Here is a 27,897-nt window from a genome sequence, read left to right on the forward strand (position 1 = left end):
ACAGGAAGAATATTTATTGTGACAAAGCACAAAACACAACATGCACTCTGACTGCGCTGAAACCAATAACATCCTCATAAAACAAATCTCTTTGAAGCACAGAAAGTGGTTTGTCGTTAGCAAGTTACAAACAGCTACACGTGTGTGACTGTAGTGAATACTTTTATTTATTACACTTTTACTCTTAAACCGTTAAACTGGTGAGAAAAAGCAAGCCTGCCCTGACTGACCTACTCTTATTCTTAAATCCAACACAAGCAAACAAATGCTGGGACGCCAGCTGGATGAAGGGCTAACACCTGCAGACTGCATGTTAGGGCTGAACATGCACGTGTGGAGTATTCTGACACAGAAAATACAACCAGGACAAATAAGAAGGGAGCGTGCAGAGACCTTGAATACAGCGTGGTAAATAAAGTGGAGTGTAGGACTGACTTTTGGCCTTTTTCTTTTTCTGGCCTATTTTTTTCTCAAGAGCACATATTCTTACACTGTTTTCCCACAATGAGTGATCTTAAGTTTCAGACTGTAGAAGCAAAGCTGAAGTTCATGGTGTTTGAAGAAGAAGAAGATAAAAGAGTATCGTGTTGTTGAAATCCCTCCCCTCGTACATTCTGACGGCTTTATTTATTCACAGCTGGAACTCTTCACAGGGCTTTACAGTGAAGTAGGTTTTGAGTTGACACATTGGGCTCTAATTTCGTGGCGCAGCGCAGGGGGCGCAAGCCTGGCGCAACCTGCGCAGTGCTAATTTCGTGCTGGGCACCACCGTGCGCTGCCAATTTGACAATTTGGTAGACAGTCTGCACAGAGATGGGTGTGACAGCGCACCAGGGGGAGGTGTCAGCAAATTCATGTTGGCGCAGTGACAAATTCGTGCCAAAAGAAGTGCGCTGAAAGCTCACCAGCTCCAACCTGGTCTATCCTCGGCGCAAAGCGGATCGCGCCCTCCACAGCTGTAATTTGGTGACAGGCGCACATGTGCACATGTCATCAAAGCCTCAGATGCAGGTTTCCAGAGTGTCAGGCACATTTAATGCAATAAACAATCACAGCAATCACCATTAAATGTAACCATCTGAACCAGCATATACATTTATATCTATATTAACTGTCCCGTCACATCTGATGTCAGATTAAAGCTGTTTGTCATAATGGAAAGTTAACCTGCCGGCAGCTGGAAGTTTGATGCACATCTTACAGTTAAACAATTAACAGCCTAAAGATCTGATACTGAGTATATATCTGGTTCTCTCATTTCATTTAATTCAAAAAAAAGAGGGAGAGAAAAGACGAAAAAAAAAGAGACAAAATAAATGTGTGTCACTCAGGATTTACCCGTGATTTCCCATATTTCTCTGTTTTAGTCTTTATTTTTAACGTGATCTAAAAAAATGGAGTACATTATTGTAAGGAGGATGAGGCCAGGAGTGCAGGTGGATCAAAAGTATTCTGAATGGATAAGCCAGCTGTGTAACTGTCTCTTCATTTTGTTCTCCTATTAATGACAAAGGAACAGATTTAATCTGACCCGGGAGCTGGCCCACAAGGTGACGCGCTTCGTGTCCTCCGATGTGCCCTGCTGACCGTCTCCGCTATCAGGTCTTTCCAGCACACTTTCCGCGGTGCTGGGGATCAGTCAGACCAATCAGACGCTGCGCCTCGGCCGCAGCGCATTTAAAGGCGAGGAGAGGTGCTCATTTGATTGGTGAAGACAGCACTCGGCTGTGTAAAACCCACTCACGGCTTTTCTCTTCCCTCTCTGCCATTTGCGTGGAGGGAGGCATGGACGCGCACTTCTGTGACTGCGACTGTGCCTTACTGCGACTGTGCCTTACTGCGACTGTGCCTTACTGCGACTGCGCCTTACTGCGACTGCGCCTTACTGCGACTGCGCCTTACTGCGACTGCACCTTACTGCGTCTCTCTTGGCACTGCAGGAAACTTGCAAAGTGCGCTGGTCACGCCTTGTCCACACGGCGAAGGCCGGCGAAGGGCAGGTGTGCCTGCGCTTGTGCCTGGTCTACGAAATTAGAGCCCAATATGTTTACAACTGTTGGAAACAGGAAAGTAGCACCCTTCATTTCTTGCGTGGCACCTTGTCACCAAGTGCTACCTCATCCATCAGTTTCTGCAGAGAGATAGAGTGCAGAGGGGTGTTAGAAGAAAAAAATGTCAGGTGAGTTTTAAAACATGAAGAAACGCCCACACAGACTCACCTCCAGCAGTCTGCTGTAGTAGGTGAAGCTGTCCTCTCCGTCCCTGCGGCTATCATCCACCTTGTATCTCTTGCAGGCCAGCAGCAGCTCGTTGGAACTGTAGAGCGGTGACGGGTCGATGGAGTGGCTGTTGATCAGGCTGACCAGGTACTCCCGGTAGTGTTTCCTGCATCAGGAAAAGATCAGGTTAGCATCAGCTCTCAGAGTGTCGCAGTGGAGTGGAACTGGAGTGGAAGCTGACTGATCCTAAAACTGGATGTCCATGTGAACCTGGAAGCTTTGCTGTAGGAGATCAGGATTTTATAAGCCTCGGTTCCACCAAGTGGCCCAGTATGGATCAGTCCGGTTTGGTACAGGTCAGATCGGTTAAGTCTGATCCTGTTTGTGTTTCCACAGCCAGCTGTGCCCTTTTTGGCAGGCAGCGTGTAAGCTGGATGCTGATGGCTGTTTCAGCTACGCAATAACACGACGCCATAGCAGCCTGACACAGTGTACCTCGTTAATAAATCCAACAAAGAAGAAAAATATGACGCAGTAAACAAATGGCAACGATGAAGAAATCAAGCAATTTGTTCTCCCTGTGATCGGCATGTGTCTCTTTGTTACAAAGAACAATCAGGCTTTGTTTCAGAGAAGGCTGTGAGCCACCAGGAGAAATACAGCAGCTGCTGTCACACAGGAAGTGACCATTCTTTCAGCCAATCAACAGACTGCAGGGTTTCTAGCTCCCAAAAGAAGAGTACCAAAAAGTGGGATGGTATGGGTGGGTAATTTGAGGACCTGTTCTGGTTTTAGTCAAAGGAAACGTCACAAAATTCTTGCTGTACTAGGGCAAACAAACTGAACCACTTGGTGGAAACGGGGCTACAGGGTCCCAAAGGAGAGGCTCCCATGCCCAAGATTTCAGCTCCCACAGCTGAAGAGGTTTCTCATGTGTCTCGTGGGAGGTGGTGACGTTGACTGTAGGGGTCATGTTGAAAGTCTTCACTGGGGAAGAGGCGGCTTCAGGTTGAGCCAGACAGCGATTGGTGCCTCATACAGCAGCCCAGCGGCTGACAGCAGTGGAGGAGGTTCCCAGGCTGTAGGAGGCCTTTCAGGGTTTCTAGTCCAGAGTTCTCTGGAAGCAGTTGGAAGGTACTGGTGGTGGACTTTTGATTTGCCAAAAGGAAGACTTAACAAACAGTTGGGCGGCTCGGTACGGGAAAGCAAAGAACAGCTGACCCAGGCTGGGTATACCCTAGGGCAGAGGAAGGAGTTCTATGAGAGTCTCCTGAACTTGACTGGCACATCCTCTGAGGAGGAGATGCAGTCTGGGTTCAAGAGTAGGGCTGGTCTATTCCCTTGATAAAGGTCGCTGAGGTACCCTAAAAGCTACTCTGTCGGCACGTTCACATGCAGCTTCAGAAATCAGAGCTTAGTCAGCACGAAACCGTACTACTGGAATGCATGCAAACAGCTTAGTCAGACTGAACATAGCTTGATTGACACACCAAGATAATGTGAATGCTATCAGACTGTGATTGGTTTCAGCAGAACTTGGCATGTCTTGGTACGCCTTGGCGTTCAGCTGGAAGAGGAAGTAGATGGGTCGCTGCGCCCCTACAGTCCGTGGCTCCGACACAACAAACAAACACCACTTTTCTTGGTAAAAAGAAGCTAGTTTGATTTGCTTATCAATGAAAGGACACAACGCTACCTATTAGAGTGGAGTGAGATGTTTTCGGCCAGAAGTCTGATCCTCTTTTCTGTATGTAAACGCAGACAGGACAGGACCCCCGCTGCAACTTTATGATCCCACTGTGACCTTAGTCAGACTGCTGCCCGCGTGTAAACGTACTGAGTGGTGGGGTCCAGTAGGGGATGAGAGTGGGCGACGCAGTGCCATAGAGGGTTAAATCATTTTTTCTTCATGTTTTAAGCTTTCTCCCTCAGTTTGAGACAAGAGCAGCTAAAACTGGGGTAAAAAACAAATCAGACGTCATACTCGCACAGTCCTGCATGTCCAGGTTGGGTCTGAGCTCCACAGGCTGAATCTGGCTGCTGTCCTCCCTCGTCCTTCTGCTCTATCACTCCACACTGACCTGGAGAAAGTGAAAGACATGAAAAACAACCTGTGACAACCTGTGTTGACAGGAAAAAAACAAAGATGTATTCACTGTAGCCAGGTAAACTAAAAGTCAATGATAGTTTCTTTGGTTTACTTTACAGCAAAGATTTGAAAGATCGGGGCTTTGCCTTTGAACTCAGTCACTTTCACCATACCTTGGTGAAATATGGAGGATCAGTATGGATATATCCTAAAATGGTAAACTGGTGTTTTCCTTATCTCTTCTCTGGTCTCTCTGAGCACTCAGGCACACTCACTCATCAACACCACATTCACTAAAGGACACATCAGCACGTGGCTGCAGGAGCTGGGATCAAACCTCTGACCATTTGACCATTTGACCTCTGACCATTTGACTGAGAGACGGCTACTCTACCACTGAGCTTCAGCCGATCTACAGTATGTGTGTATCCAGAGGAATGAGTGTGTGTGAGGTCTGTGTCCACCTGTCTGTGTTCCAGGGGAGGGCTCAGTGTTGAAGGTCACTCCATTATTCTGCGAGGAAGAAAGAAAATCAGAGGGGGGATCCTATGTGTGCTCACTGGACTTTTAATACCATGAAAAAAACATTCACAAAACATTTAACTTTGATTTAACGAACAACAAACCTTACATTTTATTGAACAGTGTGTTTCAGGTTTCAGTCCACAGAGAGGGAAAGTCCACCCCCCTGTGCTGTCCTGTGATGACACGTTGGCATGTGAAGTCATAGTAGTGTTGGGTGTGTGTGTGTGTACCTGCAGTAGAGCTTGCAGTCTGGAAGGTTCCCAGTCTCTCAGATAGAAGAGGCAGTCTCTGGGATGATGAGCATGTAACCCAGAAACACTACACTCCTCCACTGCACAGGTCTGACAGGAGCACAGCAGAGGAGAACACACACCTGGTCAAAACTTCCAGACCAGCTGAAAAACAGCAAGGATTTACATTTTGCCCCGTTGGATCTTAAAAAGGTTCAATGCAGAGTTTCAATCACCGATCACTGATTTGTGCACCAAGCGTTGGTAAGCATAATTCAAACACAGCGCGTTCTGCTAGTGAATGAGGCCCAACAAGAGCAACAATCAGCTGACAAGTCCAGAAAAATGTCTTAATTCAAGCAGTTCAGGCTTCGTCTTGTCTAAGCCATGTACACACTCAGCTGGGAATTTTCAAAAACAAATATAACCCTCATTCATTTTTTAAAAGTACTTTCATTCACACACTGCCGGCAAATCTGTCGGTGAGTGCGACTCCAATCACCCCAAACCCATAATGGGGAGTGTTTCCAACATAAACCCGTGTCATCCAATCAGAATGAGCCCCCGTCAATCAGCTGTGCTGTTTGAGAACCAAAAACTCTGTTTCCTGGCGTCTACACGAAACCACCAAACCAGAGCTTTTCAAAATCTTCACTTTCGCTGGAGTTTTCAGAAAACATTGTTTTCAGTGATGTAAAACTGCGGTTTGGTGTGGACAACAGGATTAAACAAATGAAAATACACCGCCTGGCTAAAATGAGCCACCATCAAAAAAAAAGGGTCACACACTAATATTTGGTGGGCCACCTTCAGCTTTGGTTACGGCACACATTCACTGTGGTATTGTTTGGATAAGCTTCTGCAAAGTCACCAAATTTATTTCCATCCAGTGTTGCATTAATTTTTTACCAAGATCTTCATTAATGATGGTAGAGTCTGAACTGAGCAAAGCTTTCTCCAGCACATCCCAAAGATTCTCAATGGGGTAGAGGTCTGGACTCTGTGGGGCCGATCCATGTGTGAAAATGATGTCATGCTCCCTGAACCACTCTTTCACAGTTTGAGCCTGATAAATCCTGGCAGTGTCATCTTGGAATACCGCCATGCCATCAGGGAAGAAAAACCCACTGATGGACTAACCTGGTCATTCAGTATATTCAGGTGGTCAGCTGACCCATTCTTTGAGCACAGACTGTTGCTGAACCTAGACCTGACCAACTGCAGCAACCCCAGATCATAGACTACCCCCACAGGCTTGGACAGTAGGCACTAGGCATGATGGGAGATTACTTCATCTGCCTTACTTCTAACCCTGATGGCCCATCACTCTGGAAAAGGGTGAATCTGGACTCATCAGACCACATGACCTTCTTCCACAGCGGTCAGACTCTACTACCATCAACATGTGGCCACGGCCAAAATATGTTGAAAGAAGTAAATTTGGTAAGAAAATGTGTGTTTTTTCAAACACTGATGCAGAAAATGATGGCTCATCTGTAGGTTCATTCAGGCAAACTAAAAACAAAGAACAACCAGACATCACAGAGATAAAAACAAAAAACAGGGAGGAAATATTTACAGTGGACACTGGAAAAGCAGTGAGTATATTTATGCCATGGCCTACACCTTCTCCATCACTACACACACACACACACACACACACACACACACACACACACACACACACACACACAGGGCACACACGGCACACAGGGCACACACACACACACACACACACACACACACACACACACACACACACACACACACACACACACACACACACACACACACACACACACACACTGTGTGGGGGACTCACAGTGTGGAAAGGGTTGTTGCAGCCGCTGCAGAACTGGTAGCGACACTGGGAGCAGCAGAAATGCATGCAGCCTCCTTTGGACAGGGCGTACTGGAAGCGACAGTTGGGGCAGGCTACAGGGGGAGAAGCAGGACGTGAGTGTTGACAGGAGGAAGGGAGGGGGAGGAGAGGGGAGGGGGCAGGGTCAGCAGGAACATTAGGGTGAACCATTCCAAAACCTCGTCCGGGTCCAATCAATGTTTAATTCAATGGATTAGTCTGATCCGGTCTGTGACTCCTCCGGGAAGGTAAGATTCAAGGCAGGGTGCCTCATTCAGAGGAATGAAGGTCACTGCAGGCCTAACCTGAGTAAGAAGCATCATTAGAGGGTCTACAAACCAAAACAGGAGCTGTGGTCTGGACCCCTGGCCAGTCTACTTTAAAAATTCACAGCTTTGTGTCAACTGTGTGATAACAGCCATGTAACATCCACTCAAAATGTCAACTGAAGGTATGTACTCAGGGCTGAATTCAGCTGTGATGTGTTAAATTCACCCTTGAAAATAATCCGGCCTGAACAAAAATCATTACACCACATGGGTCTGCTCTGATTATGAGGAGAAGGGACTGTGGGCCGCAGAGAACGTATTCATGCTGCTTTTCTTTACATAGATTACAAATGTACTCATAGTGCCCCTGTAGCTACTAACACTTTGTTCTCCTCTACAGCAGCTGCTGGAGAAATAACGCTGAAGCACAGACAGAGAGAATAGACAGAGTGTGTGTGTGTGTGTGTGTGTGTGTGTGTGTGTGTGTGTGTGTGTGTGTGTGTGTGTGTGTGTGTGTGTGTGTGTGTGTGTGTGTGTGTGTGTGTGTGTGTGTGTGTGCTCACTGATGCCGTTGTCTCTGAGGTATCCAGCCAGGCCCTGTCTCTGGTACTCTGGATCATTCTCCCTCTTCCATGACTGGTACTGTTCACAGGACAGGCCTGCGTGCTGAGACTCCCACTGAAGAGAAGCACAGAAACATGCACATGATGTGTGTTCCCATGGTAACCAGTGCTAAAGAGAGGCGGGCTAAGAGACTACAAGGAAAGAAATTAAACATCAAAGAAAATACACAAAACTTTTTCAGCTTTGCCTGATTTGACAACAACACATGTTGGATTTTATTCATTCAACAAACAGACTTCTATTTGTTAAATAAATAGAAACAACAATTTACAAGGATCAATAGCTACGTTTACATGCAGTCATTATTTGGGTTAAGATTAATATTCTGGTTTCTGGAACGTTCAGACCCGTTTACATGTGTGAGCAAACAGAGTGAATCCTGTTTACGTGGAGTCCTGATCAGAACGACAACGCACAGATAACATCTCGACGCATTTAACACATTGTGACGTAATGCACGTCATTTCCACCATCAGCAACAACAACAGCAGTAGCATGGGGGACTTCCTGTACTCCAAAGACCAAGATTCCTTGCGAGCAGAACATGCTCAGAACAGAAATGAATGTTCCTTTGGATGGAGATATCCTGACAGGTGTTACCATGACCAAATATTCAGGTTAGAAAAGGAGGAACCAGGGGGGATTGCAGGTTTTTAAAAACCAGAACAGGAGCAAATACTATAAAACATTTATAACTGTGCTTGTACATGACATACAAATGAGGATTAATTTAGGAATAATGCTTTACAGATGATGACCTCATACTTAACTAATTCTTATGTAATGCAAACAAACATGTAGTTATTGGTGAGACATGTCCATCAGAGACCACAGCTAGGCCGTCATTCTCCTGTCAGCCTCCACAGGGTCCAGAGAGCAGCCCAGGACTGAGCTGGTCTTCTTATCCAGACTGTTCAGTCTCCGCCCGTCAGCAGCAGAGATGACAAGACAGACTGCTCCAGAGAATACGGCTGAGGCCACCACAGAGTCAAAGAAGGACTTCAGAGAGCCCCCCACACCACAAGACCTGAGTCTGCTCTGGAGAAAGAGTCCGCTTTGTCCCTCCTTGGAGAGCATGTTTATGATCTTACGATCTCAACAACTGAGCAGATGGATTTATATGAAATTCATCACCATGGTAGTGTATTAAGTGTCGTTTGAAAGAAATTTCCCAAGTAAGTAAAGTGATATTTTAGAATGAAGACGTATGGCCTCTACATGTCAACATTTATTTTGAGTTCAAACCTAGAAAAACAAACAGAACTCCAGGACCTCTTTCTTTATGGGTCACAGAGGACTCCATACCATGAACAGGTCTATGTCAGACACAGCATCTTCCCAGGCGATCATTACAAACCGTTCATTCACTGGAGACACACGTGTGAGACAGAGAGCCAACAAACCAAGAGAAATGTACCAGACAAAGGAGGCAGGAAACGCTCAGGCCGACCGAAAGACCTGCAGAAAAAAAACACGTCCCTCAGAGCTGAACACCAAGCTCTCCTTCAGAAGACCACGGAGGAAAACAAGAGGCACCAAACTGATCTACTCACTGCCAGGCAGACAGCCAACACCCTTCAACAGGAGCTTCAAAAACAAAGGCAGGCTCACACTGACAAGGTGTCCCAGGACAAGGCCGCCATGGAAGCCATGATGAAAGAGTGAAACGCCATGCGTCAGAACATGGCAGAGCAGAGCTAGACCTGCCAGGCCAATATGCAGGTTTTTCCTAAAAAAATAAAATGTCAATGGAATTATCCTGCTCAGCCGTCTCCTCTGGGCCTCTACACATGTGTGTCAGTGCCAGCCTCAACCCCCTCCTCTGCCTGTGTGTTGATGTTTAGGTTGTATCGGGATGACTCTGGGCGGAGAGTAAGGGCGGATAGATCAGCCAATCACAGCATGCCCAGTGCACAAGTAACTTTGCGTGTAGGTTATAGCAAGTGGGAGAAGCTAACCAGAGCAGCTAAGAGAGCACAGAAGAAGAAAGACACAACCAAAGTGAAATGAAACTATAAACCTATAAAGCTTTTTCCCAAACAAGGGTGAAGCTTGGCTTAACTTTTACTTACTTTCAGGAACTTGGAGAGCAGCACGGGATTAAGAGCAATGTGGGTTGGCTTTCTTATCTGTAGTGGTTAGTTTGTGCTAACCTGCTTAGTCTGGTGTAAGGCTCTCAAGTCTCTCCGAAAGGGAGGGATGGGTACCAAGTTAGGTACTTTCAAAGGTACTGACCCAACAACGTCTGTAGTACCGAGTATCGATTCACAAAAAAACAAAAGGTACCATGTTAAGGTGCCTCAGTGCATCCTTGTGACTGTGAGGGAGTCAAAGAGTTGGTGATTTTCCATGCTGGACATTAACACACCGTTGCAAGGTTATGTTTTGTCGCTTTGGACAAAAGCGACTGCTAAATGAAACTGTAAATAAATATGTGAAATAAAAACTATAAGATTATTATCTTTCTTGAGATATTAAACAAATTTATATTCATTACCACATAAACACACATAAAAGTACCGAAAAATGGTACCATTAAATCCTGATATTGATTGCCAGGTACTGGACATCGGTACTGTATCATTTCAAATGTGAAAGGCACCCATCACTAGCTACAGGTGGTTGCTGGGCTAGAGGGTGTGTTCATGTAGTCACGGTTGGAGTCTGTGGGTGTTTGCTGCCGCTGGCATTGAGCCAAGGAGAAGGAGCCAAGTTTGACTGTTGTGTGAACAAGTACCAAAACTCCTGCAGAGCCTCTCTTCAAAGCACCAGCACCTTTCTTTAAACTCAAATTCAAAACATTTCCATCATTAGTCTCAGATCTTTGATGACCAAAAGAGGAAGAAACAGGATCTTAGAGAAATCAAACACAGGAAGAAATTTGATGAAGTCAACAGGAGGAAGTCTCAGTACTTACAGGTTTCTTACACTGAGCACAGAAACTGTTGCGGCACTGAAAACAGGTGACTTTCAGCTGGTCCCCATCATAGATGAACCCGTATGAACACTGAGGAAAGGAAAGAACGGAGAGTCAACGTGAAACATGGTCAACCAAAGACACGCTGATACTCAGTAGACCATAGAAATGTTGGACTTACGTGGCAGCACCAGAGGAACTTGGGGTCTTTGATCAGTGCCTGTTCTGTCAGCTTCTTATGGAACAGCTCATAGACCTCAGACTCCAGACACTCTCGCAGCTGAAGCACAAAATATCAGACCAACACATGAAAATCAATGTCTGAAAAGCAGCGGGAGCTGAGTCACCACAGACAGCCCAGTAAGACATGCAGAGGATCCCGTCAGGAGGAGCTGTTTATTGTAGATGAGCTGCCTGGCCTCCCAGAGCAGCAGCCTGTGCCGTCTGGCTCCTCCCTGGAGTTAACAAAACCAAAAACAGTCCTGAAAGCAGCATCTGAACAGCAGCACTATCACTTCTTACTGAGTCTGGGCCTGGAAGCGATTCTGTGAGGGGTTATCTGGAGGTGGGATGGCTTCTTTCCACCTGTTTCTCACAGTCAGTCTACACTGCGCCAGAAACTGGAGCAGGGTCAGGGGAGGGTGGGACAGGGACTGGACTTGTTGGAGTCCTAGCGGTCAACCAGCCTCCACTCACCTGGATATCTAAAGTTGAGAAGTAGCTGTTGAGGTGTTCAGGGTCATTGATGTCTGGCTCCCAGCAGACTGGACACACCATGTCCCTGATGTGTTTGTCCCTCACGGCGATGGTGAAGTGCTGCCGGAAGCAGCCACAACACACAGAGCACTGACAAGACGTCAGGGACTGCATCTAAGACAGAGGACAGGGGGACATTCTTTCACTCACAGGATCCGTCCCACCTGGAAAACCGTCTCAGGACCGTCCCTGTACCTTGCTGTGGGGGAAGACGGAGAGGCAGATGGGACATTCTTTGGCCAGGACCCTCTTTATGAACTCCCTGTCGTGAGACTCTCGCACAGCTGTCACCACGTCCTCCAGTGAGTAGGGGGCGTTATGCTCCAGGAGCAGGGACAGCGCCAGCTCACACCGGCCCCAACTGGGAAGATCGTACACAGCGAGCAACCGCCGGCAGATGTGCTGCAACACAAGAAGAAGTGCATGATGGGATATGGAAGAATTCACATGTCCTAACAGCCAATCACAAGCTGGGGCTGCTGACAGTTTTAGAACAAGAGAAGTGCTGAAGTCAAAACACAAACACAGGTAAATAATGCACACCTGATCCAAGTTTGAATTTAAGGGCTCTAATTTCCTAGACCAGGCGCAAGCGCAGGCGCACCTGCCCTGCGCCGGCCTTCGCCGCGCGGACAGGGTGTGACCGGTGCACTTTGCAAGTTTCCTGCAGTGCCAAGAGAGGCGCAGTCAAGGCACAGAGAGGCGCAGAGAGGTGCAGAGAGGCGCAGAGGAGTGCTTCCATGCCTCCCTCCACGCAAATGGCAGAGAGGGAGGAGAAAAGCCTTGAGTGGGTTTAACACAGCCGAGCGCTGTTTTCACCAATCAAATGAGCACCTCTCCTCGCCTTTGAATGCGGGTAAATCCTGAGTGACATACATTTAATTTGTCTCTTTTTTCTTCGTCTTTTCTCTCCCTCTTTTCTTTGAATTAAATGAAATGAGAGAACCAGATATATACTCAGTATCAGATGTTAAGGCTGTTTATTGTTTAATTGTAAGATGTGCATCAAACTACCAGCTGCCGTCAGGTTAACTTTCCATTATGACAAACGGCTTTAATCTGACATCAGATGTGACGGGACAGTTAATATAGATATAAATGTATATGCTGGTTCAGACAGTTACATTAAATAGCGATTGCTGTAATTGTTTATTGCAGTCATTCCCGAAGTCTGGGTCCGGACCCACCGGTGGGTCGCCAGAGATTTTTTATGGGTCGCCAAATTAGTTAACAGAATATTGACATTAAATTCCCTTTTTTTCTTCTCTTGTCTGTCACGACTGATTGAAACTTGACTTTGACAGGCTCATTAAAACAAATACAAATAGGAATGAAGTTCCCACCAAAATGAAGAGAAATTACAGAAGGTGACTGGATGCTGCGCTCAATTTGTGTGAGAAAAATCTGAGATAATGCAGAAACATCATTAAAGAACCTTTTTTTTTTTTTTTTTTTTTTTTCTTGGTTTTTCTGTGTACATTTATCTGTCAATTGATTTACAGATTAAAGACATATTTCAGATTGAGTCGCCATGGCTTGTTTCTCCAAAAAATGGGTCGCTGGAAAAATAGTTTGGGACACACTGGTTTATTGCATTAAATGTGCCTGACACTCTGGAAACCTGCCTCTGAGGCTTTGTTGACATGTGCGCACATATGCGCCTGTCACCAAATTACAGCTGTGGAGGGTGCGCTCCGCTTTGCGCCGAGAATAGACCAGGTTGGAGCTGGCGAGCTTTCAGCGCACTTTCTGCACTGTTATTGGCACAAAATTGTCTCTGCACCAACATGAATCTACTGACACCTCCCCTGGTGCGCTGTCAACGCCCCCTGGCGCGTTGCCACACCCATCTCTGAGCAGACGGTCTACCAAATTGTCAAACTGGCAGCGCACGGCAGTGAGCCGCACAAAATTAACACTGCGCGGGGTGCACCAGGCTTGCACCCCATGCGCTGTGCCACAAAATTAGAGCCCTTAAGAGTCTACTATTTGCACTATTGGATCTTCAAAAGGATACAGTTTCAAATGCAAAAGCAAAAAATTAAGGTGAGACAAAAAAAAAAAAAACATTTGAAGAGGCAATTTATTGAAAACAACAGTTAAAGTGAAACAGTCTGTTCATCAGCTGATCCAAAGTTTGAAGCTGTGGCTCAAAAAACCTGAAAACCCCCTGAAACAGAAATAAAAGTTTGTGAAAAGGACTGAGTGATGAGGAGCTCCACAGTTCCTGTTGGTCCTAAAGAGTGAGCTGGTTCCTCTGGAAGAAAAAACAAAACCCAGTCATTCCCACACAGACCAGGGCCCTCAGTCATGAAGGAGGCCCCCTGCAGCATCTCCACAGAGCCAGTCGCTGTTTGACGCCTCTGACCCGCCTGAAGCTCCACTGGTCCATTAAAGGATCCTGATGGCGCCCCCTCCACTGTGCCACTGTGGAAACATCTCCAGTGGGATCTCCTGGTCATGTCAGTTACGTTGAAGCCATCAGGACGTCAAGGTTCGGGTTTTTCTCCTCAGAGGATCAAACTTTCTTCACCTTTCAGTGTCCCATGTTTGCTGCTCTCTGAAAAAGTCCAAACGGCGAGTTTGTGGCGTTGAAGGAGACGAGGTCTTTGAAGATGTGTTTGGTTCTTAAAGCTCTTCTCTCTCAGACAGCGCCTGATGGTTATTGGGCAGCTCCAGCATTGGTATTAGTGTCTTGACAGACAGCCAATCAGATCCTCCGGTTTAGCTCTGGGGAGATGGTTTTGGGTCTACCTCTGGACTTTTTGATCCCTAACCCTCAGGATCTTGGAAGAAATCCAAAATGGCCGTCTGACTGCGTCCAGCCTCAGCAGAGATGGCGTGTTGTGAGAGGCCTTGCTGATGCAGCTCAACAATCGACCACGTTTACAGAGAGAAAGATTTTTAGCCTTTGTCATCAGGAGGTCATGGCAGAGAGAAACCCTGACAGGAAGTCACACTGTACCTTCCTGAAATCCAACAGTGCAAACTGTAAATTAGTGCAATGAGTGTGTAAAATGTAGGTTTCCATTCTGTAACATCACTTCCTGATCAGAGACATCAGCCCAACAACATTTTTTAAAATAAGAGATTTTAGGTTTTGCTTGAAGCAGTGCTGATATCTCCAGCGCCTGCCTCTTCGTCTGCTCCCACCTGTTTGTCGGGGTGATGGATATCCACAGGCTGCTCAGGCTTCTCACTCCAAATGCGCTTGTGAAAGGGCTCCAGCAGGGGGCGCTGCAGCAGGACCAAGGCCCCTCTCACTTCCCCCCCGCTCTGCCTCAAAACCTCGTGGCAGTGAGCCTCATCACTGAAGCCCAGAGCACTCAGCTCCCGGACCTGAGAGGGCAGGAGCAGGAAGTGATTGGACCCTGCATCATAAACCCAGACCCTGTGTCTAATTAAAAGATTTAATTACTATTAATTATGATAAATATTCATAAATTATTTCAGTTTGATTGCATTACTTTAAAATGCTAAGTAGATTCTTCTTATCTGCAGACGTAGTCGAATATTTGAATGAATTTTACTTGAAAGGCCTTTGAAATACCAAGTTTTAGCCTCTTCATCTCCTGTGAGAGGGGGCGCCATCTGAACTGTCAGGTTGCAGGTAAAGGTGTCTTCTCTACAACTTCACCTTCTGGACCGTAAAGCCAGGTAACACTGTTTTTTTTATCATCATAAGTGTGTGTCATAAATAGAAAGGTTGAACATTTGAAAACTTGCAGGGGCATCATTTTCTTTGACTTCTCAAGCTATTGTTTGTTAGTGCAATTGACTAAAAATTTTAGGTTTGAAAATTATGCAAGTCGTTGCCTTGACAAAAAAGTTTAATGTCTTGGCATTTACTTTGTTGAAATTAAAAACTTAGGTTAGATTCACTCCAGTTTTCATTATACTTTACTTCATTTCTTAGGGAAACCTGTTTCCTCAGAATGTTTAAATCAATTTGACTCACAGGTGCTTACACTATGGAAAATAGCTCTGAATAATCTTATAAGGCTTCAGTCACCTTAGCGTTTCTGTCTCTCAGAGCTTGTCTGGCAGCTCTCTCAGTGTCGCCCCCTGTTGTCAGCCAGGCCTGCTTGGCCTCTGCTCTGGACAGCTGGACCCCAGCTTCTTTTTCTGTGTTTTCTGCTTCTTTCAGATCCGTCTCTGTACTCGACACGCTCTGTGACAGAGGACGACAGAGACAGGCAGAGGCAGTCACGTGAAGCGCTGCGTGTAGAGCTGTGAAAAACCTTTCAGTGGGAGGAGCTTACACTGACCGTGCTCTTCATGGCGGTCTGGTCACACTGGAGAGAAGACGCCGCCACTAGGGATCTGATCTGGTCCAAGAGAAGAGGAAGCTCTGTCTTTAACCACTTGAAGGGCATGAGGCTCCTGTCCTTGGACACCAGCATGCTGGTGTACACCTCCTCCGGACTCACTCCTTTCTTCTCTGCGTCCTGATGCACACATGAAAAACACCAACACTGAAACACAGAACAAATGCAGCTCAGGGGATTTAGGTTTTTCAGGAGACTTGCTCTGATCAGTCGAATCAACTTCAGTCCGTCCTCCTTCATCAGCCTCTGCCTCAAGGAGTCCAGATCTTCAGAGGCGGGCTGTTTGGGTTTGATTGACAGGGCAGGGACGCGTCTGACAGGAGATGGTGGGCGGAGCTTCACAGGCAGAGGTGCAGGCTCTGGATGGGACAGGTCACACATCTCGCACACTGTTGCAGGTGAGTAGTTCAGGTAAGTACAAAACTGACACACCCACTGATCAGACAGACACAGAGAGATGGGGAGAGTCACAGAGCACACCAGAGTCAAGACACAACAGGGTCAGAGGGAGGATAAATCTGTGTCAGCACATTTCACGCCACCTCAGACAAACACAGAATCACTTTAAGGTTGGAGCCACCAGGTAAGATCAAGACTTTGTCAGGACATCACCTGGATAACGTTGATGTGAGCAGCACAGACTGGCTATGACAGGTGGACAGGTAAGTGACTGACCTGACTATCAGGATCTCCAGGCATGCCCAGTACTGGGGCTGGTGGTCTTGGAGGGAGAATGGGAGGATGTGACGGAGCCACTGGAGGACGCGTGGCCAAACGGGGTCTTTCACACACCTCACAGAGGATGCTGCTGGCTGCGTTTACCATGGTACAGCTCTTACACTGCCACTCTGAGAAGGAGAGAAAAAAGTCACTCCTCTGTGTCTGTCAGCTCCTATCAGCTCATTTCATCCTTTGTGGAAAACTGTGTGGAAAAATGTGTAGAAAACTGTGGAAAACTGTGTGCAAAAACTGTGTGAAAAACTGTGTGGAAAACTGTGTGGGAAAACTGTGTGGGAAAACTGTGTGAAAAACTGTGTGGAAAACTGTGTGGAAAAAAGTGGAACACTATGTGGAAAACTATGTGGAAAGCTGTGGAAAACTGTATGGAAAACTGGAAAACTGGTGGGAAAATGGAAAACTGTGGAAAACTGTGTGGAAAACTGGAAAACTGGTGGGAAAATGGAAAACTGTGGAAAACTGTGTGGAAGACTATAGAAGTGTGGAAAACTGTGGAGAACTGTGTAGAAAAGTAGCAAACTGTGGAAAACTGGGAATAAGTGTAGAAAACTGTGGAACACTGTGTGGAAAACTGGAAAAATGTGGAAAATTGTGTGGAAAACTGTTAAGAACTGTGTGGAAAAATGTGTGGAAAACTGGAAAACTGTGTGGATAACTCCGTGGAAAACTGGAAAACTGTTTGGAAAACTGTTTGGAAAACTGTAGAAAACTGTGTGGAAAACTGTGTGGAAAAACTGTGTGGAAAACTGGAGTACTGTCGAAATCTGTTCGGAAAATTGTGTGGAAAACCATGGGAAACTGTGTGAAAAACTGTGTGGAAAACTGTGTGGAAAACTGTGGAACACTGTGTGGAAAACTGGAAAACTGGAAAACTGGGTGTAAACTGTGGAAAAAAGTGTGGAATACTGTGTTGAAAACTGTGTGGAAAACTGAAATACTGTGGAAAAATGTTTGGAAAACTGTAGAAAACTGTGTGAAAAACTGTGTGGATAACTGTGGAAAACTGGAAAACTGTGGAAAACGGTTTGGAAACTGTAGAAAACTGTTTGGAAAACTGTGTGGAAAACTGGAATACTGTGGAAATCTGTTTGGAAAACTGTGTGGAAAACTGTATGAAAAACTGTGTGGAAAACTGTGGAAAACTGTGGAGAACTGTGTGGAAAACTCTGTGAAAAACTGTGTCGAACAACTGGAAAACTTTGGAAAACTGTGTGGAAAATTGTGTGGAAAACTGGAAAACTGTGTGGAAAACTTTGCGGAAAACTGTGTAGAAAACTGTGGAAAACTGTGTGGAAAACTGTGTGGAAAATTGAGGAAAACTGTGGAAAACTCAAAAATTACAATGTTCAAAATCTACAGATATCATTTCTCCAAACTTTTTTTTTTTTCTTTTTAGATTTCATTTATTTTAGTTAACCCAGACCTTCTTTGGTTGAGTTTCTAATTACAAAAAATGAGATCTGGTAGAGACCAGTGACCCTAGAGCAGAGGTTCTTCTTCTGTAACAAAATTCATCCTTTCACATACGTCATCAGCAACATTCCCATCAATACAGTCTGCTGGCCAGGGACTGATCTCTTCATTACTGGTTTATAGCAAACTTTGCGACAAATATGCTCTGATTTCATGTAACTGTAACCAGGTTTTAATAAAATACCTTTTTTAAATGTATGAAACATCACCCAATCCTGATATTAATTGAAAGCTGTTCATTTTGTGGTGTTTTGTTCTTGTTGTTATTGTTATTGAATCTAAATTGCCATACCTGTACTGTCTCTTTAAGACGTTGATATTTATATGACGTACTGCTGAGCCTCCCTCAGTTCGTGTTAGGCTTGCTGAGAGGAGGTAAGAAAAGTTTTCTGTGTTTGCTATATGCACTTATATATGTTTAAAAGCATTGAAAATGTATTACAGGTAGTTTTATTTATCATCAGACTGTGAACATGCAGTAGAGCTGCTCTTCTGTGCTCATGTGACTGTTTAAACATATTTTAAAAGGTAATACATAGCCGCATGTATTCAGAGAAACTACAGGGTTTCCATGTGTTTGTTAGCAGGGGCGGAGACCTGCGAATGGCAGAGACTGAAAGACTGCATGTTAAGATTATTTTCTTTGACTCGCACAGGAGTGCAGCACCATGTTAAAGAAGAATCAGCTGCAGACCTGGTCCGTGTCCTTCCTACATTCATCACTGTCCTATCATCATTATCAGAACACGACGCAGAAAAAACTTTTAGTGACGGGTGTGCTCTCAGTGCAGGCACACCGGTTACACAACTGACAAAAGCCGTGAAGCCTTTATTTTTGTATTTTTGGAAACTGTTTTCTGATCTTTATTTTGAAGTTGTAAAGTGACATAAATCACACAAAAACTGTGGACTTCTATTTCAGCGTTGGGAAAAGGCTTTTGTGAAACTGACCAGTGATGGTGGAGGGTTGAACGTCGTCCGGCTTAGAGCCCAGCGCTTCCATGCGAGGCAGCTCACACTCCTCACACAGCACGTCCTGAACAGAGTTGACCTTGGTACAGTGAACGCAGCGCCAGGTGAGAGGACTGGGAAGAGGAGAGGAGAGGAACAAATCAAACACACTGGCCGGGTGGTTCATCCACAACCACTAGATGACTTCCACGTTTCCTGGACCGTCACTGAGGTGAGACCCCATCGGTCACACACGTATCACAGCTTTCTGACTGACGGTCGTGGTAACAGCAGCGAAACGTAGCCTCTCTGATGCATACCATGAATTAAAATCTGAACTCCTTAGACATCATAACAATGAAAAAACAGACAAACATATTTACAAGCTGCACATTGAGCTGGTAAAGAAACCGTGGCTGAGGACAAACTAACACTTGGCATACTGTTGAAGATAACCAAAGGGAAAGTTAACTGAGGAGAAAGGGGAAGGGAATCTGTGTTTGGTAAATTATTTCTTTGATGTAACGATTCTTCTTGGTAATAAATCTTATATCGTCATAAAGTCTGTTAGTTTCTCTTTTAAATGGAGACACAGCTGTAGGAACATGTATTTATGTGATGAGCAGCAGAGCTGAGTCTGTGAAGTTGGGCCACTGAAAAATTTGCCAAATCTTCTCTGCCAATGCCCAACAGGCACCCAACAGCTCATTCTGCTGTCGACTCTTAAGAAGGTGTTTTCTCAAAGATGTTATTGTTGCTTTCTCCACACTTTGGTCAATTAATCTGGGATAGGCAGACATCTCTGAACATGTTACTCCTTCACATGTTCACGCTCCAGAGCTTGTGTTTCCAACACCAGAACAAATGTGCCTGACAGTACGGAGCAGTTACAGCAGATCTCCTGGCAGCCCTGCGAAACCAGAGGTAGGCTGCCAGGAGTCTGTCCTGGTCTGGGCAGAGAGCTGTCAGTCATATCCTGCTGCAAACATTTACATCAGCTCTGTAGAAGAAAGCCTTACAGTTGTTAACTGCTGACAAGGGAAGGAAACAGTCCTCCATGGGAACTTGGTCTTTTCTCTTTGGAGATGGTACCACGGTACTGGTTCAAGTCCTACTTTGAGGACAGGACTTTCACTGTTGAAATTGGTAACTGTGTCTCAGTCCAAATAGCAATGACCTGTGGGGTTCCCCAGGGGTCAATCCTCGGACCTCTGTTGTTAAATGTGAACATGCTTCTGTTCGGCCAGCTAATACGCATCTGTCCTACCACAGCTGTGAGGATGACACTCAGATCTGCGTCTCACAGACAGCAGGAGAACATGGGCCTGTAGATTCACTGTGGAACTGCATTGAACAGATCAGTGTATGAGTGCAAAACAGTTTCCTCCAGAAACCATTGTCTGGGTCCACAGAAACAGAGACAACATGTTACCAGTCCCTTTGAGACTCTCTCTAAGTGTTAATGAATAGATCAGAAATCTGGGGGTCATACTGGACTCAGACCTGACTTAAACAGTCACATCAAATCAATAACATCAGCAGCTTTTAACCATCTTAAAAACATCAGAGCTAAACTCAAAGTTAGTCTAAACCTGACTCAGAGAGACTGATCCATGTGTTTGTCTCCAGCAGGTTAGATTACTGTAACGGCCTGACTCTCTGAACCAGCTGTGAGACAGCATCCAGAACACTGCTGATCCAGACCCAGAACCAGGGAATAGGATCATATTAGTCCAGATCTCAGGTCTCTGCTCTGGCTTCCTGTGGCTCAGAGAATAGACTTTAACACACCTCTGCTTGTTTACAAGTCTCTTCATGGTTTAGCCCCAAAGTTAATCTCTGACATGTTAGAGCCATATGAACCAACCTCGGACCCTGAAAACCTCAGGGAGGGGTCTCCTGCTGGTCCTCAGAGTCCAGACTAAACAGGGTGAGGCTGTGTTTCAGTTTTATGCTTCCAAACAATCGGTCAAATCAGCAGCAGGATAATCTGTTGGCCAGTGGCTGAGAGGAAATGGTCATTTTTCTTTTTTAGGGAGCAACCCACAAACTGAGCTCTGCTGCTCATCCTACAAACACATGTTCCTACAGCTGTGAGAGCAAAGCGTGGTTAGGAAGAGGCGTATCAGACGCTGTCACTGCTCCAGAAAACAAAGTACCATGACTGAGGCTGGACCAGCACCAAGATTAGGATAGAGTTGGTATATCTCACAAAGTCATAACTACTACCTGTGACTGCCCCTGTTTTGGGATGATGATGATGTTGAAGGTGATGATGATGATGATGTGGCAGCCATCCGGCGGTGGTTGGCCCTCTCGGGGTATGAGTGGTAGAGTCTGTCACACTCTGAGCAGAGCCCCTGGAGGCAGGTGAGGCAGTGGGTGGAGATACGGAAAATTTCACAGATGGTACAGTTCTCTGAAATAAAGAAACCAAACTCTACGTCACAAGGATCCCTATGGACGATAAAAAAATACAACAGCAGGATAATTAGGAGCTGGTAAGGTTGACTCCAGGATGTCTGATCCATGATGCTGCAAATGGACCAAGTCTTGGTTTTGAAGACACCTGCTTGAAAAAAGCTGAGGAGGAAACTTTTATTTTGGTACAACAACAATCCCAAAAGTTTGGATGTTGCCTAAAATGTTATTAGCATAACCAGTTTGTTCATGTTACCACTTAAAACTTGAAGTTGATAGACAAAGGTGTTAAGACAACATTTCAAACATTTGAGGTAAAACATTGCAGCGTTCTGACGAACACATGAGGACGTGGTCAGTGCAGCAGCGTGGTTTCTCTGCTCACCTGGGTGTTTGTTCGAGGAGGTGGAAAAGACCTGGATGGACCTGAGGCTCTGGTGGTTGGAGGACAGGGAGCGCCCATGGCTGCTCTTTCTGGAGGAGTGGTGTGAGGAGTGGGGAGGGAAGGCCAGGGACTTGGTCTGATCTTTGGAGAGGCATGACGTGAGGGCGGACTGGCAGATCACAGCGTCTGTGTTCAGGCCCACGTCCTGAAAGAGGAGGAGCAGAGGAGGCTCACAGCTGACTAAGAGAGATGTTCACTTCATGGTGCAGTAAGATTCATTTCAGATAAGCATCAACAGCTCCTTCTTTTGGAGTGACAGCAAGAGCAGAAAGTAACGTCTGGCATACCACTTGTGACTGACTGCAGCATACCACTTCCTTTTGGAATATTCCAGATTTTAAACTGGTACACCAGTTCCATCTGTGGTACATCACTTGCCTTAGACTGGTATACTCAGTTGTCTGACTCTAGTAGAAGTTTTTATCGACAACATTGTTTCAGAAGTGATAAAAATGGATGTATGTGTGATGTGGTCTTTCTGTGTTCTCTCACAGACAAACCTACAGCGTAACTGAGTGTTCTGGAAGTTGCAGCCTATCGTCAAAGTATTACAGTTGATTGTGGTTGGTTAGCCAACTTGGTCAGCTTGAGCCGAGCCACTGTGTCCAGACTGACTGAACTGAATGCAGAGCATTGCTTCCTGTTCTTTGACTGCAAACAACTAAGACGCTTACAGCCACCTACTGTACACATGAATCAATAAAACCTTATTTTCATGCAGCTGAAACTGCAGAACAAAGTGCTTTGCAAGGTTTCTTATTTAAAGTCATTCTTGTTGAAGACAAAGCACCACTCCTTACTAAGTCATGTGCTGTGTTAAAGCATTCAATGCAGTTCAAAGTCCTCTTCACTGCTGGAATCATAATGGTCAAAAAAACAAATGCAACACTCAGTCTGATAAAGAGCACAACACAACCTGGCGTTAGAAAATGGAAATGTACCAGTCTTAGAAAAGTGGCATACCACTGATAGAATAGGCATTCCGCTTTGAAAACTGGAATATGCCTCTAGAAAACTGCATATTCCCTTTGGCATGTGGCAGGTCAGGTACTGCTTTTTGCTGTCAGTGCAGGTGGGAGGTTTCATTTGAGCCTAGAGTAACAGGAAAAAAGCCAAACGGAGCTTATCTTTGAACCCCGACCAGAGGAAGTGCAGATACTAATAGCTACAAAAATGAAGAGTCGGGGGAGTTTGAAGAATATCTGACATCTTGATCACGTCTATGTTAGTATACGTGGTACTACAGCTACTAGGGAAGATAAAACTCCTTAAGACAACCCTTCATAGCTTGTCCATGATTTGACCGTGGTGATTTAATGAACAGTTTCTGTCAGCACGTTCTTTATTTCAGTATAAACTAAAGAGCTGACAGACTGTAAAGTAATGGACTGTACCTTATGTCTCAGTGTAGGAACGATTCTCTCGTAGAACTCGGGGTGTGGATGAGCCTCCTAGAATCAAAACAAACCACAGGTTCCTTAAGTGCTTTTAAAACAGCGCTCGGCTGTGTTAAACCCACTGACGGCTTTTCTCCTCCCTCTCTGCCAATTGCGCAGAGGGAGGCGTGGACGCTCGGCTCTGCGCCTTGACTGCGCCTCTCTTGGCACTGCAGGAAATTTGCAAAGTGCGCCGGTCATGCCCTGTCCGCATGGCAAAGGCCGGCGCAGGGCAGGTGCACCTGCACTTGCATGTGGTCTAGGAAACTAGAGCCATAATGTCTCATCACCAATAGGCAACAGGAAGATGGAAAACATTTACGTACAGGCACACAGCTATCTTCGTGACCACGGCAAGGTTCCAGACTACTCCCAGCACTGCTATGACCTGTTTGGTTTAATGCTTAACCGAAAACTTTGGTACAGGAAAAGTCCTCTCCTGTAAAGTGAAACAAACACTAAAGGACAAAGTATTTTGAATCTGTAAAACCATCCGCCTAAAATTCACATCTTTGTTGTTCTAAGCGTTAAGGGACCAGAAAAAGAAGTTACTTTATTTATTATATTTTTTCTAATAAGTCGGCTGATTGATCTGAATTTTTTTCTGCCACACGTCGGCATCGACCTCAGAATATCCCTATCAGTCAGGCCAGAGCTCAAACCACAGATTTGGGAGAGGAAGAAAAGTAACTCACACAAAACAACCAAATAACACACACACTCACACACACCTGAGTACCTTAATAAGCATTTCCAGCTCCACTCTCAGGCTCATCACCTCCAGGGTCACAGCAGCGACTTTGCCCACATCAGGGTCTGTGACATCATCAGGGAAGCTGAGACCATCTGCCTGCTGATTGGAGTAACCATAGAGACAGAGCACTGCCCGTCCTCCCTGCAGGAAACAGAGGGGTCAGGATGGGATCATGGGATGTGATGCAGGCTAAGGTTTATGCTCACTATCCTAAACAGCTGGAAGTCAGCAAGGGTCATCACGGGGTCAGCAAAAGCAAAAAGGTTGAAGCAAAACGCATGAGGAGGGAACAGCAGGACACACTGAAAACAAGAGCGGAGAGGGTAAACATGGGGAGGTCAGAGGTAGGATGGGCACAGGGGGAGGCCGTGTGAGGAGTGATGCTCCTCCTCCTGATGATGGCGTTCATTAGATAAACAGGACCTTTCACTCAGCTTGTGTGCGTTACCTGTATAGCATCCACAGTGGCTCTGAACACAGGGTTGTTGTGTTTCACCGTCCTCCAGAACTTGGGCCTGTTGGGATTGGTCAGGTTGCAACCGTACTTTTCCAGGATGTTCAGAGCAGTAGACAATCTCTGGAGAGATGCCAGCGTCTTCAGAGAACGAGACGACAGTTACCTCACAGAAACGTGAATCTGAGACTCAGGCGAGAGCCTCATGGATCCACAAACGCCTGTCTGAATGATATGCTGGGGTTTGGAGAGCTGTTTCTTCAAACTGTTGTTTATCATGCCTATCTCTGTCCATCCCTCTGTCTGACTCCAGCAGGGTTAAAGCAGACAGCTGACTGACATGAGCTGAGATCAGACTCCCCATCCTGTCCTGGAGTTCAGTTTCTCTTAATATAACTAAAGCCTCTTCATTTGTAAGCTTACATAAAGGACTATAAACGTATAAATGACTTCCTCACCTCCTTCCTGTTGCTGCCGAAGCTGTTTTCTGTGATCATGGTCTCAGCAGCGATGTGGCAGTATTTGGAGCAGGGTGGTAGAGACAGATTAGCCATTGCCATGACGCCGGCTCGCACCTCCACCACCCTGCCACCAGAGTACAAACACACTTCAGCCCGACTCCGCACCTCCTGGAGGTCCTCGGACAGCGACGGCATTCTACACACACAGAGACAGGGACGGACACTGGGTAAACACATGATGTAACACATACTGAACAGGTACTGAACAGGTACTGAACAGGTACTGAACATGTACTAAACAGGTATTGAACGCATACTAAACACATACTGAACGCATACTGAACACGTAATGAACACTTACTGAACACGTACTGAAAGGCATACTGAACACGTATTGAACACGTACTTTACAGGTATTGAATGCATACTGAACACGTACTAAACAGGTACTGAACACGTACTGAACATGTACTGAACGCATACTTAACACGTACTGAACACGTACTAAACAGGTATTGAACGCATACTGAACAGGTACTGAACACGCACTGAACACACACTAAACATGTACTGAACACTTACTAAACAGGCACTGAACGCATACTGAACACGTAATGAACATGTACTGAACACGTACTAAACAGGTACTGAACGCATACTGAACACATAATTAACACGTACTGTACACGTACTGAACATGTACTGAACACGTACTGAACAGTCTGTTAGAAGCTATGAATCAGTCTGAGTGCCTTAACCAGCCGACTGAAAGCAGAGTTGAAACAGTGAAGGAAAGTCTGTCAGCTTTCTGCTCAACTAGACACACACCAGTGGAAACACCAGTGAAACACTCGGCCATAGAGCTTCAGACAACACAAAAGTCTTTGCACACTAATACTCAGGACAGTGACCAATAGTCTGCTTCAAACTTTTTAAAACAACATGTCTGGTGTTTGTTTAAATGTGTAGCTTGCATTTCTGTTGCCATCATAGTATTTTGTATTTCTACCATTTTTAACCACTGAAAGTATCAGTCTCATTTAACTGTTCAATGGTGTAACCACAAAAACATAATGAGTATCTGAAAATTCAACTTCTTATGAAGTTATAATGGTGATGAAGAAAAAAGTTATTGTGAAATATCATCTCAAAGTATATTGAAAATCATTTCTAAACTCAATAATATGTTTTTTGTTGCACTGAGTCATTAAGCTGCAGACATCTGTGTTTTCAGTTGGTTTGAAATCATTCTAAACTTCATTTTGTATGGCTTAGTCCCCTGATAAAATCTGACTCTGTCTTCATTTTTTGGGCACTATCAGATTTTTATGAGAAGCATTGATTGCACCACCTGACATTTATCAGGTACACCCACTCATTTCTTTCACCCACTCATTTAAAGCTGCGGACCAGGGTGAGAAGTGGAAAAGAGACGATGGACCAGAGTTTGAGCAGGGATCCAAGTTTTGAATGACCCTGGACCAACTCAAAGACCTTAAGGAGGAACCATACGATCTATGTGAGGAACCATACGGTCTATGGGAGGAACCATATGGTCTATGGGAGGAACCATATGGTCTATGGGAGAAGGAAATGTTTAACAGGTGTGATGTTGACTAATGTTTCTTAATTCATGGCTAATGTTTCTTACCTGTAAATGTTCAGTACTACTAATAATCTGTTTATCTGTTTCTTTTAGTGATTTCTGTAGAATCAGTCTCTCAGTGAACCCTAACCTCCTTGTTCCATCGTCACAGACTGATGACATCACAGCTCACCTGTCCCTCAGGTGTGTCTGATCCCAGATGATCAGTGGTCAGTGTTTCTGTAGTGTTATGTGCTGAGTTAACATCAGCAAACCCTGCTTCAGACCAAGGAACATGTTCTCCATTAGGAGGTGCTATAAGAAAATTATGTCAGGACCAGGATCTGGATTTGATCAGGATTGTTTTTCAGGTCCAGACTGTTCTGACCTGACACAACATTTTTAGACCCAAACATTTCTGATCCCGCAGTCTAAACTGATTTTAATGCTGATGTTTTCATTTTTTGCATCATTCCACAACTTTAATCTGGTTTTGTGTCCTCAAATGTGTGTTTTTTTAAATTCTCTCTCTTTAGACCAGCAGCCTACGCTCAGACCACATGGAGTTCAGAGAGACCTCACAGATAGACTTTGGTTTGGTTTGTGACCCTGACAGAAAATGTAAATGAACACATAATTTAGAACATGATTAATTATTCTTTACTACATGTTGTGATAAACATCTGGCTAAATGCGTCCGTCTTTAGACAGTTAATGAACGGAGTGTCACTCATTACTGCCACCTGCAGACAGCCCACAGCATAGCTCTGACAGGAGGCGCATTAACAGGCAGCTCCTTTTCTTTCTTTATCCATCGTTTCATGAAACGTTACTGCTGTGAATAACGTTGGCAGTTTCCTGTCTTACACACGGGCCACTCACAGTAACAGGACATTTCTGTGTGGAAACAACAAAGATTTAAGCATTAAAAAAAGGTTAAATGTGCTGCAGCTTCCCTTCAGACGCACAGCGCCACTGGAGGCTGCGCAGCTCCATGAGCATCAACGATCGTCTCTAACATCCGTGCCTGACCCATCCTCCGTACACCGAGAAGACTGGAGACAGCATCCCAGACCATGTTCAGCCTCTCAGTCCCTGGTTTCCTACCTCAGGTCCGCTGGAGATCTCAGGTAGACTCTGGACCAGCTCCTCCCTCAGCATGCGGACTTCACTCCCGTCGGGCTGCAGCCGCATCGACGACAGAGAACCAGTCAATAGGGGGTCAAGGTTACAGCAGCTTCTATCCACCAGGACGGTGGAGCGGACAGGACCCACGATCACGGCTAAACCATGGACGCGCCTCTCTGTGGCTCCTGCTGAGGATAACATGGAGGCAGGCCGTGGAGGTGACGTCACACGTG

At 45.5% G+C, this 27,897-nt stretch overlaps 1 protein-coding gene across 4 annotated transcripts; it reads right to left on the reverse strand.

Moving 5' to 3' along the window:
• Window positions 1–27,897, reverse strand: rnf31 (ring finger protein 31). 4 transcript variants are annotated; one of them, XM_074688887.1, is made up of 25 exons: window positions 27,644–27,897; window positions 25,087–25,147; window positions 24,949–25,022; window positions 24,485–24,631; window positions 24,022–24,177; window positions 23,241–23,297; window positions 21,787–21,991; window positions 21,210–21,399; window positions 18,981–19,114; window positions 16,494–16,666; window positions 16,020–16,253; window positions 15,753–15,938; window positions 15,503–15,661; window positions 14,644–14,829; window positions 11,686–11,892; window positions 11,431–11,604; window positions 10,916–11,014; window positions 10,735–10,824; window positions 7,757–7,871; window positions 6,886–6,998; window positions 5,064–5,174; window positions 4,773–4,821; window positions 4,204–4,300; window positions 2,220–2,385; window positions 1–2,131 (listed from the first exon to the last, which is right to left on the reverse strand). In XM_074688887.1, exons 3-25 carry the CDS (start codon window positions 24,985–24,987, stop codon window positions 2,081–2,083), a joined length of 3,138 nt encoding a protein of 1,045 aa, XP_074544988.1. In that variant the 5' UTR covers window positions 24,988–25,022; window positions 25,087–25,147; window positions 27,644–27,897; the 3' UTR covers window positions 1–2,080. The 4 variants fall into 4 exon arrangements, with proteins under 4 accessions (XP_074544988.1, XP_074544987.1, XP_074544986.1 ...); XM_074688886.1 differs by lacking the exon at window positions 25,087–25,147 and having other exon boundaries at window positions 24,949–25,075; XM_074688885.1 differs by having other exon boundaries at window positions 15,759–15,938; window positions 24,949–25,147.

The sequence above is a fragment of the Halichoeres trimaculatus genome, unplaced genomic scaffold (assembly GCF_033239565.1).
Source record: "Halichoeres trimaculatus isolate MK-OKI-2021-1 unplaced genomic scaffold, fHalTri1.1 fHalTri1_scaffold_15, whole genome shotgun sequence".
Classification (NCBI taxonomy): domain Eukaryota; kingdom Metazoa; phylum Chordata; class Actinopteri; order Labriformes; family Labridae; genus Halichoeres; species Halichoeres trimaculatus.